Source organism: Phaethon lepturus, unplaced genomic scaffold (genome assembly GCF_000687285.1).
Source record: "Phaethon lepturus isolate BGI_N335 unplaced genomic scaffold, ASM68728v1 scaffold45501, whole genome shotgun sequence".
Taxonomy (NCBI): Eukaryota; Metazoa; Chordata; class Aves; order Phaethontiformes; family Phaethontidae; genus Phaethon; species Phaethon lepturus.
Window position 1 is genome coordinate 1,355 of NW_010519298.1, and position 14,721 is coordinate 16,075.

At 41.9% G+C, this 14,721-nt stretch overlaps 1 protein-coding gene across 1 annotated transcript in view; it reads left to right on the plus strand.

Annotated features, from left to right (window-relative positions):
• Positions 1-429: 429 nt before the first annotated feature.
• Positions 430-14,721, plus strand: part of KLHL20 (kelch-like family member 20) — a 23,070-nt gene continuing 8,778 nt past the window's right edge. The window contains exons 1-4 of the mRNA XM_010296996.1: positions 430-485; positions 8,397-8,970; positions 13,296-13,454; positions 14,623-14,717. Of these exons, the coding sequence (XP_010295298.1) occupies positions 463-485; positions 8,397-8,970; positions 13,296-13,454; positions 14,623-14,717 (851 nt within the window). The 5' untranslated portion in view covers positions 430-462. The remainder of the gene's footprint in view (positions 486-8,396; positions 8,971-13,295; positions 13,455-14,622; positions 14,718-14,721) is intronic.

A 14,721-nucleotide genomic window follows, 5' to 3' on the forward strand; every position in this document is an offset into this window, starting at 1 on the left:
ATTAGGTGCCAGCCTGCCTTAAATCTCTGGTAAATGTATGAGGGAGAGAGACTTCCTGGCTCTGAGCAAGGAGTGAGAGCGAATGCCCTGTTACTTGATATATTTTTTCCTTTGGTAGAACAATTTTAAGGATTCAGGAAGGCAGACAGTTTACTGACTTTATGATGTGTGTGTTCCATTTGCCTGAAGAATCATTATGAGGCTGTGGTGAAATTACTTTTAATGATGATTATATTTTCTTCTGCTTTATTCTCTGCAATCCAGACATCATTAATCTAGACTGTGAATTTTGTAGCTGGATAAGAGCTTGAAGGCACATGGATGTGGTCAATTCTGTTGTCCTAGAGCCAGACTGAAGAGAGCAAAGAAAGTTCTCTTGCTTCAGAATATCAGCCTTTTTTTTTTCCCTTTTCTTTTGGATCAGGTCTTGAAGCACGGGGTGAAGGTTTCTCTTCACAGTGCATGGACGGAAAGCCAATGCGCAGGTAAGATATGAAAATTATTGTCCTCTTATCCAAATATGATAAATCATGTGAGTTTTTCATAAATGCCTAGACCATAAAATGTTGTTTGGGTTTTTTTTTTAAAGGCCTGACTAGGAGAATGAGAATATAAGCCATTCCTCTTTAGTCCTTCCTTAAATGTATTTAGTTTTCAATATTTACTATACCAGATGTCTTTAAATGAATGTGCTGTTAGGAAGAGTATGGATGACCAGTTACCATAATTCTCCATCCCACTTTCCCCATTTACTGTTATATTTAAAATGCAGTATTTAATTACATAGGAATTCAAATTGTGTGACATAAACTGCCTGGGAATAAATTTAAACGTGATTGCCAAGTGGCCTTATTTTTCCCTTAACTAAAGGAGTTTAGTTCCTTTGATGGGATGAGGTCTTGGGTGAAAAGGAGATTTCCTTTTCTAATTATGGATACCAGCTGCCTCAGTTCTAAGGAGCTGAAGATGCAGATGAAGTTTAATTCAGGGAAGTTCTTGCTGTGGTTATGTCAGAAACATTATCTGTTATTTAGAGGAAAAAAATTGTCACGGTAAATCAGCATGATGACAGGTTGGCGAACAGGATTGTCTGCTAGTTCTGGTTGCTTTTCAATATTTGATGGTGATCTCATGGCAAAACTTAACAGCAGATACATTTGTGTATGTGATACAGGCTGTGTGGAAGCAAATTTTCCTAAAGTTCCACACCTGTAAATGAAGTAAAGAGAGCTCATGCAAATTGCTTAGTCTGTCTGCACTCTTCAGGATGTTGAAAGTAGGGAAACTTTATTACGGATAATTCTGAAAACAATAATGTAAGAGAAGGCAAGGAATTTTAACCATAGATTAATATGTAGAGCGTTTCTAGCTACAGCATTTGCAGAAACCATTAGCCCGGGTTCTGTGTAAGGAGGTGAGAAACAGTCATTTAAACCCTTGAAGAGTAACACTGTTGTTTAATTAAATGAACCCCTCAAGCGCAACGAAGACTATGCTGCTGCTTCAGTTAAGCTAATGAGTAAACCTTGGGACATGATACGGGCATCACTGGGGCTATGTATTGTTCGGTATTTTTGCCAAGATAAGAAATGTGGTTTAGACGATGAGGAGCTGTATGTGACTTTTACAGTGAGTTCCTTTTTCTCCAAGATGGATTAAGTAGCAGACGAGCTCTCTTCCATCTTAGTCTTCTACAATGGAGACTGTTTAAATCTTAACCAATGTAAAACCACAGCTTTTCAGGTTCTTGTGTTGTACTACATTTATCAAAATGTTTTTGCAAAATGACATAAAATTGGTGACTAGCTTGGTGGCTGTTCTTGTTTTCTCTTTATTTTTCATGTTCCTAATGGAAAATTGAGGTTCTAAGTTTACTTTTGTGTCTGCTGTTTTCTGCATGTCGCATGAGGCAGAGAATTAAAAGTGGTGACGTTCATATGTCTTTTGTGGGTTTGTGGCCTTGGACTTGCTATCGCGCAACTTCTGTCTGCCGCTCAGACTGGGTAGTTTTAGTGGTGGGCAACAGCACGAGGCTGAAGAAGTAGAGGTTTTCTATTGTGGTGCTGATCCTGGCACTTCAGGCTTTTTTTTGTTTTTAAATTTTATTTGGATAATGGATGCAGTCCAGACCTTTCCATACCTTTTGTTTTCCCTCCCTGTCTGGCAAGCCAGGGTAGAGCATGGATAACATGTTTGACATATTTACATAGTTTTACTTTGGAACTAACCTTTCAGCTGATCTCTGTGCCTGGATGTATTGTATCGCTGCAGTCTAGCCTGACAAGCACAGCTCTGTTGCGAGCTGTGGACTTCAGTTCTTGAATATGCTTGCGTCTTTTAAGGGCCTCTGTGTGGATTGTTAAAATTTCTGTTTATTACTCTACTGCATGTCTTAGCAGAAAATGATGAAAGGTTCCTTATAGGATTTCAGGCTCACAGATCTTCCTATGAAGTCCAGCTAAGCAAATGGCAGAGCACTTGCTTTTAACCTTTTACTCAGGGCTCTGCAGCCATTTAATACCACATGCCAAAGTCCTGTTAGGTGCTGCGAGAAGAGGGGTGAGACTTGGTCAGTACTGTATTAGTAAATATGGTGAGTTGGTATCAAATACGTATAGCATTCAGAGGATGGGAAGCACAATTTGAACAGAAAAGGCATTGCAGCTATTCCTGTCAAGATTATAGCAGAGAAAATGCGTTGATGTTCAAACAGGATCTATCTTGCATTAGAAATGAAGTGTTAGTTGGGGCAGGCTATTCTTTCTTGCTGTCGGGGAACAGCAAGAAAACATTGTTTTGCTGAAGGTAGAAGCAAGGCAAGAGGAGGTCTTTCCAGGGAAGGGCATAGTCCCACAGTACCTGAGCAAGGAGGGCAAAGCAGATCTGATTACCAGAGTCAGCCCAGAGTCTGGTGCTCATCAGACAAGTCTGTAGTGATGAGGAAGGGTTGAGGTCAAACCAGGAAGCCAACACAGCAGGTCAGTATCAGTGAGGTACGTGGCTGGGCACAGATGTGCCTTTATCATAGCTTAGGCCAGGCACGAGGGCTTGAGCAGCTCCCAAGTAAAGTGAGGAGGCCCTCCTGGCTCTTTCTAACCCAGCTTTTTCCTGGCAGCCTGATCCCAGGTCACAGCAGCGCTGTACCAGAGCTGGCTTGAGTACAGGCATCCAGACCCCGCTGAGGGGCAGAGGCTGCAGATCCTGATGGTGCACTTGGGGCCCTCACATGTGCTCTGGAAGTTAACCAATTGCTTGGACATAGCTCTTGACAAACTACAAAAGGCTTCAGAAGGTTTTGGAAGACTGCAGCAATGACCTCATCTTTCTGCATATGGACGTCCTCATTCTTGGTGAAACTGAGTTTTCTGGGTTTGGTCGGTGAAAATGAAAATAAAGAATGTAAATAGGGACATATACACCATACCCTTGCTGTTCTCCTTTTAAGTAATGTAAAATATTATTGCAGTCATGTTTACCTGCTTGTTTCCATAACTCAACTTCATTGAGCATGTATACCTAAACCTTGCTGTTTAGGTAAGAAAAGGAGTCAGTGGCATTTTTACTAATAATTAGACCTTTAACTACCTAATTCCTAGAGTATTGGTTGCCACAATTAAACATCTCCATTTACTTAGTTGGCACTGTTGTGGTGGTCACTTCTGTTGCTGAAAGTACCACTTTTGGCTGGGCCAAATCAAAGATCTTTGTTCTAGCAGTTCTGTGACGAGTATAGGAAATATTTTCTTTGTGTATGCATTAAATTCAAAGTGAGGCATTGATGGAAATCACTACCTGTTTGGTTTGTTTTCTTCACTTGCTACTAAAATCCATTACTATGGAAATCCCCTAGAGTAAGGCATGATTTTGGATTTCAGTCGATGTTTTCAGCCTGAGACAGCCACTGTTTCATAGGCCTTAGGTCAGCCTATTGTTTTCTGCTGAAGGGGATTAAAGTTTGCTTGTAAACTTATGGTAAAGCATATGTTATCTTATGCAGGCTACTCTGACTTGAAAGTTAAGGAGCTCTATGACAGCATCAGAGAGTATTTTTCTTAGATAGAAAATTATTAGCTATTTTTTTGAACTTTGGAAGAAGCTGCTATAAGCTCTAAGGATGGATGTCTCATAGATGCCTATGTTAATGAATAAAGTTTTGGGAACTGGCATAGCTGAATAAAATGGAGGCAGAGCAGCCTATTTATTTAGCTGATTTAGTGTTGCAGAATGCCTGTGTTCCCCTTTGTACTTTTCAGCAGTGTGCTACAAAAACTGATCCTTTGTCAGCCCTTTCTTAATCCCATTGTATTTGCTGATTTCCCCAGCCCTGCATTTTGATGGAAGCTAATCCTAGAATATCTGCATAGCTGAGTGTGGATCTTTTGTCCTTGCATACACGTTTCCTCCCTGATCCTCAACCCTTCTTAATCACCCTGAGTGTTCAGGAGCAGCTCTTCGCTTTGCCTGTGTCGGGGGGAGGCAGCTAGCCTGCCATGTGAGAATCAAGTGCTGCCTTCTGTGTTTCACACCTCTAAGCTACTGAGTCATCATTTAATTCTCTATGCATATATATGCATAATGCACACATACTGCAGTTAAATTATTATCCTTGTGGAGACACATGCCATCAGACAGTGTCCTTTGAATTCACACTTCTGTGCCTGTGTATAGCGGCAACCCACAGTGCTTAACATCAAGCATCTGGTTTGATCCAGTATGGAAATTCCCAAGCCCATTGATCACTAGCTTCAGCATTACCCAGAGATAAGTTATGGATGAATGAGGAGTGCTAATTTGATTATTACTCTTCTTTCCATCCACTCAATTTTGTTTAATCATTAACCAGCACTTTCTGTCCTGGAGGAAGGAGGCTGGATACAATGCAGGCACTGGGATAAACACTGATGGGAACAATGCAGTAATGCCTCCAGTTCTTACTAACCCTCCTCCTTTTCAGTTAGTTAATTTAAAGATCTGTTCAGCAAAGTCTGGTTTGGGCAGAAAAATGCTGTTCTGTCCTGGCTAGGAAGTACTAGGACTACTGCCTAAATCTGGACAACTAATCACATGGGCTCAACCCCATGGCTCTGTGTCAGCAAAGAGTCTTGGGTGGTGGAGTTGACAAGGTACATTGTATTCCTTGTGGCAGCATAGCCTTAGTCTAATCTTTTTGTAGTTAGAATCTTTGCCAGTCCAAAAAGCTCTTTGAGATCTCCTTTAGGGCTGTTTTTATGAGAGTTGTCTTTGAGGAAAGCCTACAGGCATAACAAAGGTGTTCTGCTTTCCAAAAGGAGGTCCTGTTGTGGACATAGACCATCTCTTCTGGTCTGTAGTTATGTGAAATGGGTTTTTATTTGAAGAATGCTTGTTCTGTGCTTAGATGCTTTGACTGACAGCCTGGTCAAGACAAACTGTCCAAAATTATTACAGTAGCATGTGTCTTAATAGGGCTCTTATTTTTTCTTTTTTCTACCAGGGATTGGTTTGGCATAACTTGAATCCCCTAATGCACGATAAAATCCATTTGGCTTGCTTAGCAAGAGCTGGACTCTACAGGGGGATTTTTGTCACCCTTTCTCCATCTCTTGGTAGAGGAATTAAATTACTTACTCTCTGGCCTCAGCTGCTAAAGATTATGGAAGTAAGCCAATTAGATAAATTAATCTTTAGCCAAGGTTTCTTGAGGTTTTTATAGGGGTACCATTAAACTTGGTTTGTGTACGCTGCTACAAGGAGAGCTTAGCTGCACTTGTTCGTAAGGAACTTGGCAGAGCTTTGAAAATGGTTGTCAAACCTCACAAGGTGAATTTGGGTTGTGAGGGACAAGAGTGGGTGGAGGAGAGTGAGATGCAGTATAACAGCAGAAGGATTTGTCAGAGGTGTCAGAAGAGGAGAACGGTGATACATATAAAAAAGATGGAGTAGGGATAAAAAATGGAAGGCATTTAAGGTGCAGAGGCTGAACAGGAGCAAGCAGCAAAACGCAGAGGGGAGACCCAGCTGGATCTGTGTAACTAAGATATGAAGAAGAGGTAATGGTCTGAAACATCTGAATATGATGATCAAGGAGAGGGTGTGGGGGGGAATGGGAAAACAAGCTAAGATGCAAGTGGATAATTTGAACTGCTGCAAAAAGACTGGTTTCCCTGTGGTTAGAAAGTGCATTTGACATAATAATGAGAGAGAGAAGATGAGAGTTGGTTTTTTTTAATTCTTTCCTTCAAGCATGCTGCAAAATACATTGAGCAATGGCAAAGTGAAGTTAGATTTCTTAGTGACAGCTCACATGCCAGTGTACCAGTGAAGCTGGTAAATGATAAGATATATTGGCTCTTTCAGAGTATCTCCAAGCAGCCAGTGCACTCACTGGGTAATTCATAACCATCAGTATTCTGATATTTTGCTCAATATGCTTTAATTTCTTTAAGTGATGGTTCCCCTTCGAAGTGTGAAGAGGCAATAGTTTTCTATATCTTCTTTATTTTTGTAGTAATTGATATGTCACTAGTGCTGATGCATCTTTTTAATAACTGTTCATATGATAGGTGGCAGAAATTCAGATATGCTCCAAACATGCCAAATGGCATCTGTTATGTGTGTGGTGCCTTTAGTGTGCACTGATCTGCTTATTTAGTCTGCTGAAAATAGAGTTGGGTTTAATTCTTGTTTAGCACTGATTTCAGTCATAATGTGGTAGTGAAGCCTGGGGTGTAGGCAGTTGTCTTTGCAAAGTGAGGTATGAGATGGGTCATCTTGGTTCATCCCTGCAGAACGGTAGAAGGGCTCAGGGCAGTGCTGTGTTTCTGTTCTCTCGAGTTAGTAGCGTACATGGTGCGAAGCGTGATCTGTCAGCATTGTGTTCAGTTTTGGGCCTTTCACTACAAGAAGGATATCTAGTTGCTGGAGTGTGCCCAGAGAAGGGCAACGCAGCTAGTGAAGGGTCTGGAGCACAAGCCTGATGAGGAGTGGCTGAGGGAACTGGGGGTGTTCAGTCTGGAGAAGAGGAGGCTCAGGGGAAACCCTATTGCTCTCTACAACTACCTGAAAGGGGGTTGTGGTGTGGTGGGTGTTGGTCTCTTCTTCCAAGTAACTAGTGATAGAATGAGAGGAAATGGCCTCAAGTTGCACCAGGGGAGGTTTGGACAGGATATTAGGAAAAATTTCTTTATGGAGAGAGTAGTCAAGCATTGGAACAGGCTGCCCAGGGAGGTGGTAGAGTCACCGTCACTGGAAGTATTCAAAAAACATGTGGACATGGCACTTTGGGACATGGTTTAGTGGGTGTGGTGGTGTTGGGTTGATGGTTGGGCTTGATGGTCTTAGAGATGTTTTCCAACCTTAATGATTCTGTGATTGTCATGCTGCTGTGCAGAGGGGTATTGCACTTAAGCCATGTCAGAGCTGACACCTGCTCAGGGATGTGAGGGATAAAGGAAAGGTACCTGAACTTCTGTAAAGAAGGACATCAGATAGCTAGAAGGCTGCATGTGGAGCTGCGAAGATTGTATGTTCTTCCTACTCTGTGCCAGAAACTTGGTTTATAAGTTCTTAAGAGGTTCCTCATCTCTAAAGTTACAATCTTGACTTTTTTTTCTTCCTTTTTGGGTAGGCCGATAGTTGTGGATACTGTGATTGTTTTGACTTTTTCGTTATTGGTCTGATAATCCAGATTGCCCTCTGCAGTTCTTAGTCTGCCATTCTTGGGAAAGATTAACTTTCTTTTGAAACGTGTCAGGGAAGGTAGATTGAGTCAGAAGCCTCCATAATTCAAAAGCAACTGAAGAGATGATGATTAAATGGATATTCTGTGAACCTGAAAGATACTTGTGTTAGGCTGCAGGCCATTTTAAGTTACTGAAATCTATGTGACAGTTTAGTATGTTCAGGTATCATAGTGACGAGTGACCCTACCAAAAATGCGGGTAGAAGAACGGAGAAGTTTGGTTAAATCGTGCAGCTGGAATTCCTTGCAGTAGAAATCCATCCCCAGCCCTGTCAAAGAAAACTCAAGTGACAACGGGCAAGTTGGCTAATCTCTGCTTTGAGTCACTCTCTATGAAATGGGGCTAGTATTCTTGTACCACGCAAGGCTATTATGAGGTTCAGGTAATAAACATGTATGTGCAGTTGGATATTACAGCGGTGTGTCATAGAAGGCATATAAAAATAGATATAAATATAAGCCTGTTGCAAGTTGGCATTTGTTTACTTCTAGGTACATTTTGGTTTGAGATGGATTCCTCTTTCACGTGATCACATGCTTGTTTCCATGTTCCGGCATGGAGCTACGGGCACTGGTGGTTTTGTGCTTGTAATCGGTGTGAGCCCTAGAGCTTTGGCTGACAGGTGGTGATAGGCTAGTTGATGATGGTCCTGTCTTATGGCTTCCTCCGCTGCAGGTGTACCAGTACTCGACCAGGAGAGACCGGAATGGATGTGACTAGCCGTTGCACACTCGGAGATCCTAACAAACTGCCAGAAGGGGTGCCGCAGCCTGCTCGCATGCCCTACATCTCTGACAAGCACCCTCGACAAACTTTGGAAGTCATCAATCTTCTCCGGAAGCACCGGGAGTTGTGCGATGTGGTGCTAGTAGTGGGTGCGAAGAAGATCTACGCCCACAGGGTGATTCTGTCAGCCTGTAGCCCCTACTTCCGAGCCATGTTCACCGGGGAGCTGGCAGAGAGTCGGCAGACAGAGGTAGTGATCAGAGACATCGATGAAAGAGCCATGGAACTGCTGATTGACTTTGCGTACACCTCTCAGATCACTGTGGAAGAGGGAAATGTCCAGACCTTGTTGCCAGCTGCTTGCCTTCTCCAGCTGGCTGAGATCCAGGAGGCCTGCTGCGAGTTCCTTAAGAGACAGTTGGACCCGTCCAATTGCCTGGGCATCCGAGCTTTTGCTGACACTCACTCATGCCGTGAATTGCTGAGGATTGCTGACAAGTTCACACAGCACAACTTCCAGGAGGTAAGAAGCTAGTATGCTGGAATCATGGTGTAAAACATGTGAAGGTGTCCTGTGAGAGCCCGGGCACCTCTCATTCTGTGCTTCTTTCCAAATCCTGCCTTTACATCTGCTGTGTGCCCAAATAGCAATGGGTGCCAGCTGTTAGTTGGGGAAGGGGGAGGGAAGAGGTACTTGCAGGACTGCATTGTATGGGTGGTTTGTATATGATCCGCAGCATTTCTTCTCTTAAGAGTTGTGTGATGAGTGCTATGTGGAAGGCAAGGTCACAGGCAGAGTTGGAATTTGGTATTGTATCTGACATGACTGCATGATGGTGTGACATTCCACTCCCCTTTCAGAAACGTTCTGAATTCTCCTGTATTGGAGGGGAGACGGGTGTTAACATAAGGACAATACATCAATAGAACCCCAAAAAATTGGTGTTGAGTTTAGGGATTGGAAATGTAGGTGTTATCGGGGGAGCATACAGCTGCTTCAGTGGAGTCTTCAATGCCCTTGCTGTAGCAGAACTAGGGTTTTGCATCAGTTATTCAGCAGAAGTTGTTTGAAAGTAATTCAAATGTGTAATTTTGTAGCTGACCTTTATAAACACAAGTCTCTTTTCCTTTGTTAATTCTACCTAGATGATTTTTGAGGAAAAACATTTGCGAGCAACTGGTTCAGGGAAGGGTCAGCATAATAATTAAGGATTCTGTGAGCAATAGTCTGAGAAGAGTGCGTCTTTACTTAACTGTTACACCCAGATGCAGAAAGGAGCCCAGCACTTTTAAGTGATGTCTTTCCTGAGCCCTGGTTGGAAGGGTAAGAATTTGTGTACGTTCTGGAAGCAGCTCCTCTCTAGGAGTGTGCTCAGTATGAAGGTCTGTTCCCCTACTAGAGAGATTCGTCTCTTGCCTTTTCCAGAAACTGCACTCTTCCATCCCTTGGAACAGGTAGCCTGCTATGGAGAAATCTCCTCTTTCCACCTGCTTCACAGGCAGATCCTTTACAAAGGGAGTAACTCCGGTATTGACTCCTGATGCTAATTTAGTTTCCCCAGAGAAGTGGCAGTCTGTATGCGCTGTGGTTGATTGAAGCTTGCTGACTTTTTTTTTTGCTGCAGAAAATAGATTGGGATAGTACTAATTTCAGTCAGGTAGTACTACTCCTTTTCCAGGTAGAAAATTTATGAGCAGAAGCAAACACAATTGAACTTGACTGTTGGACACATTGAAGATATACTTGAAATACTTGGTATTTAACTGTAGACACATGACATCAGTTTACGCTAAAAGTTGCAATTAAATACGTCTTTCCTAACCATGAAAACTAGAAAATAGAATTTACTGTTTAAGATGAGAGCTTGTTTTGTGTAGACCTTGGTGATTTCCCAAAAGCCCTACATTTTAGCTGGCCATTTCATGTGCTCTGTGCTTGTTCTGCATTTCTTTTTTTTTTTTCTGTGAGCAGGATGGTAACCAGATGGTCGTTTATTTTCAGTGTTTGGTTGTTTTAATGGTTAGATCTGAGCTCTTCTCGTTATTACATTAGTAGGGCATGCTTACAAGCCTCTAAATAACTTTTTAACAGCATGACAATTTTGGTTTTAAATGTTTCAGCATTAATACATGTAGCTGGCTGTTATGAGCTGCCTGCTATGGGGTTCTGTTCTTTTGCAGTTCCTTGAAGACAGCTTCCTGTCTTCCTTATCCCTGTTAAAGCACACAAAGGCAAAACTTTTGGACTCGAGAAAACACTCTCCTCCTCAAAGATGATGCAAACTATAATTGATTTAACTGAATCATGGCCTCTGGAAAACAGTCGCTTAGATTAGAGCACTGTTTCTTTGGCCTGGGCAGGTTTTGGTGTCCCTCTCAGTGCCTCGGGAGTTTTTCAGCTCTTCATCCTTAATGATCAGTTCTTTTGCTTCCACTGTTTCTCTGCAGGCAGTCTTGACAGTGCTACTTGTTGGGATTGTATTCTGTTCTGCCATTATTTTCCATCTGGAGAGTGGATTGGTAATCCCTGATGGAAGCTAGTGACTTGGCTACCTAATCATCCTCCACTGTGGAGGTTGAGAAGTGATAGAAAATGTGCCCTCCTCTGCAGAGGCTATATGGCCATCGTTCCTCGAGCTGGCAGAAAGACATGAGAGATGAGAATTTCGTGAATGGCAATATAAAATACTAAGCACTAGGTATCAGGCCAACCCATGCAGTTATGTTGAATGCAGTCCGAATTGCTTCATGTCCTCTGCTGTGCTAACCTCTAGTTCTATTAATTTTTATGTGTATTGCTGCATTACATCATTAACTTCTTGATAAAATGTTTTTCCATTCCCCTCAATTTAATTTGTTGCCTAAAACCCCTAGTGAATCTTGTGCATGTAATGTGAAATGGTTCTGTTAACAACTCTGCTGTACAAGAACAGCCTCTGTGGTTTTTTTGTTTAGTCTCAACATCTGTATAAAGGGAAAAAAATATACTTAAGGATGAACAACTTGTACTTTGTATCAACAGACAAAAATTGCACTCCATATTGTATACTTTGACATTTAGTCTATCTGTTTGTAAATGCAGTTAATCGACATGAATACTGTAGAGGAAATGAAGCCCATCCAATTCCTGTTTAGTAAGCAAGTCAGTCAAATAAACCATTAATGTTAGTCAGATAATTATTAGTGTCCTGATAATTAAGCCAAAATAAGCCAAAGCATTTTAAATAATTATTTGTTTTACTATGTCAGCTAACAAGTTGCATAGTAGTAATAACTTGGTTTGCCATTGATGCAACTGAGTTTTCTGAGGGTGGAAGGGGGAGTCTGGATGACCATCCTTAACTCAGAAAAATTTCCAGAGCCTCTTGTTTTCAGAGTCTGAGGCTGCACTTACAAACTGTCAGGGTAAAGTTTAGACATAAACTAGTCTATGTAGAACGGAGGGAGAATGTGGAAAAACGCTGATAAATGACCAGCCCAGTTCTTACTCTAAGGCTGACAAAGTGTGTGGGCTAACCTTGCTGTGACTCCTACTGCACCTGAAAGCCCATGGGATCCTAGACCAAAGTGTGGTAACTGATCTCGCTGTCTGTTGTGTTCCTTTTAAATGTATTTGCTGTTGTCAGTACTTGGCAAATCTTGTATGTTCATTCAGTGCTCTTATTTCTTTAGGTAATTAAATGGACTGCACAGCTCCCTGCTGTTGAGATGATCGTGTCAATGTATTTTTCTTTCATTTATGCTGCAAATCATAAAATAAGACCCGGAATTCTACTTGTGGTCGCAAATGATAAGGACAAGCTGATATTCAGTTATTTTCTGTCACGGAACCTCTCAGATTACAGGCTACAGTCTGGGAGTGCTTGTAGGGAAGCCAGGCTGGCAGTTATCAATCAAACCATTTCTGCAGTTCTCTTTTGATTCTTCCATCTTTCCCATCTACCTGATATCAGTGCAGAAGACGTGGTTGCGCATGAGCTCTGTAACCTCTCAAGGCAGGCGCAGGCTGACTCACATGTGCTCCGTGGTGTGTTGTGCGAGCAGTCCTCCAGTGGCAGCTAAAGCCTCCTGAGAAACGCGGTCGCTATCTTGGGTAGTGAAGGAATGAGCATGTTTGCAGCTTGTCAGTGGCTTGAATTTCACAAGAGATGACCTTAGGGTCTTAGGAGGCTCTGATTCTCTCTTAAGTGCATCTAGACTTGTGCAAACTCTACATATATATTTAGAGCAAATGAAGGAGGCAGGATCAAATGAGTCCATCACCCTCTCCTGAAATATTTTGTGTTCTGCCACAAACTGACACTCAGGAAGACTTTCCGTGTTCTCTACAATGCCTCTGGTAACTTGTTTCTGAGACTTATTTTTGTGCTCTGTTTTGGATTTGTTATGAATAGAGCCTCTCTATTTTGATACCACTTTTCAGTCCTGTAATTATCACCTATGCAATATTCTTATTTCTGCTTTATATATTAGCCCTGGCAAACCAGGAGACTGATTTTAAAGAAGGGCTTTGTTTTTCCTAAATTTTGAAACCTGATCAGTGTGTTCTGTGATTTAACCCTTTAAAAATATTCTACCAAAAAATCCCTTCATGTAAAATTCCCTTTCACTTGCATCTCCATCTAAAGGTGTCTGTGTTGCTAGGGACTGCATTCTGCTCTGTGCAGCAAACCCTTCACATGTGTTGATGTCAAAACAGTGATGGGTATTTGGCGCTTTAACGGATCAGTCCATTAAACTAATTCAAGTGGACTGTATTCCACTTTAGAGTTGCACTCAGTGCTGGAGTGGTGAATGGCTGTGGTGCTTTGGCCACTGTCCTTACTTTCTTTTTTTCCTTTTAACCAGGTAATGGAGAGTGAGGAGTTCATGCTGCTTCCTGCCAATCAGCTCATAGACATTATATCCAGTGATGAGTTAAATGTTCGCAGTGAAGAGCAGGTGTTCAATGCGGTGATGGCCTGGGTGAAATACAGCATTCAGGAAAGAAGACCCCAGCTGCCACAGGTAATCTCAAGTGCAGTAGCATTTGAGACCGCTTTGTCCAGGGGAAGAGTAATGAGGGTTGTTATGGTGGTGCCACAGCAGTGTCACAGTTCTGAATGCATGCGAAGCCACAGTAATTCTCGCTGAGTTCCACCTGTGTGAGGTGGCTTGCACTTTCCCTTCATCTAGGCTGGAAGGTACAGTGGCTAGAGCCTTCAATAGGGGCTTTGTTGAGTTGTTTCCAGGTAGGACTTGCCAAACTAGGTCATTCCAGTAGTCTGTCCAGACAAACCTGCCTGCATTGCTTTGAGTGTTGTATAAAAAACATAGTGTATAAGAAAAAGCTTGCCTTCATTTGAGCTGCATCTTTAAGCTCTGCTGTTTGATTTATGCTTCAGCCCTCATGATCTTATACTGGAGCTTGTCAGAATGGTTTTGTTGAAATATGATGCTTCATCTAAGCCAAGCCATTTCACAGAGAAGCACCCATTCTGACAGAGCTGTCAGACGGAAAGCCTCTGAAGTCTCAGGCTTTCTGATCAAAAGAGGTGAGAGTCTTTCTGCCTCAGTGTTTCTGCTTTGGAAGTAGATATTAAATGCAACTTTATTTAGTGGAAAGCTTTTGAAAATTATTTTTAAATAAACAAACCAAACCAGAAAAACCTGCTGTTCTCAAGGCAGTTCTTAATGCTGTTATAACTGTGTGCCTTTTTAGGCCTCTCTCTCTATGCCCGCTTGCACCTCTGAATTCTAAACCACTGTGAAAGGCATGTTATTTGTTATTGCTCATTTACTGCACAATACTAGTCACATTTAAGAGAGCTAAATGGTCGATAAAACTTCTAATTAATGTAGTGTTTCAGGCAAATGTAGTAACATCTGTAATTTTGTAAAGGTTTTCAATTGTGACCTTGTTTTCACCTGTTAATAGATCTGGCGGATTATCCCCTTTCGAAGATGGATTTTCTGCTGGGTATCTAAATTGGTATATTGAAAAGGCAAAGGTGCTGTAAGATGAGCTGTATTTAACTAAAATGCCAGGGTCTGGATGTGTAAATGACTGTGCATGTTTGCTGAGGGATTATTAACTCTTTATCAAAATTTGTTAGCCACTCTTGTTTTGCATTTGGCTTCTTGCATCTCTTTGGGTATATATGGTTTACCATATATGTTCTGTTTTGTGTTTTAGGTTCTGCAGCATGTCCGTCTACCGCTGCTGAGTCCCAAGTTTCTTGTGGGTACAGTGGGCTCTGATCCACTTATTAAGAGTGATGAGGAATGCAGGTAA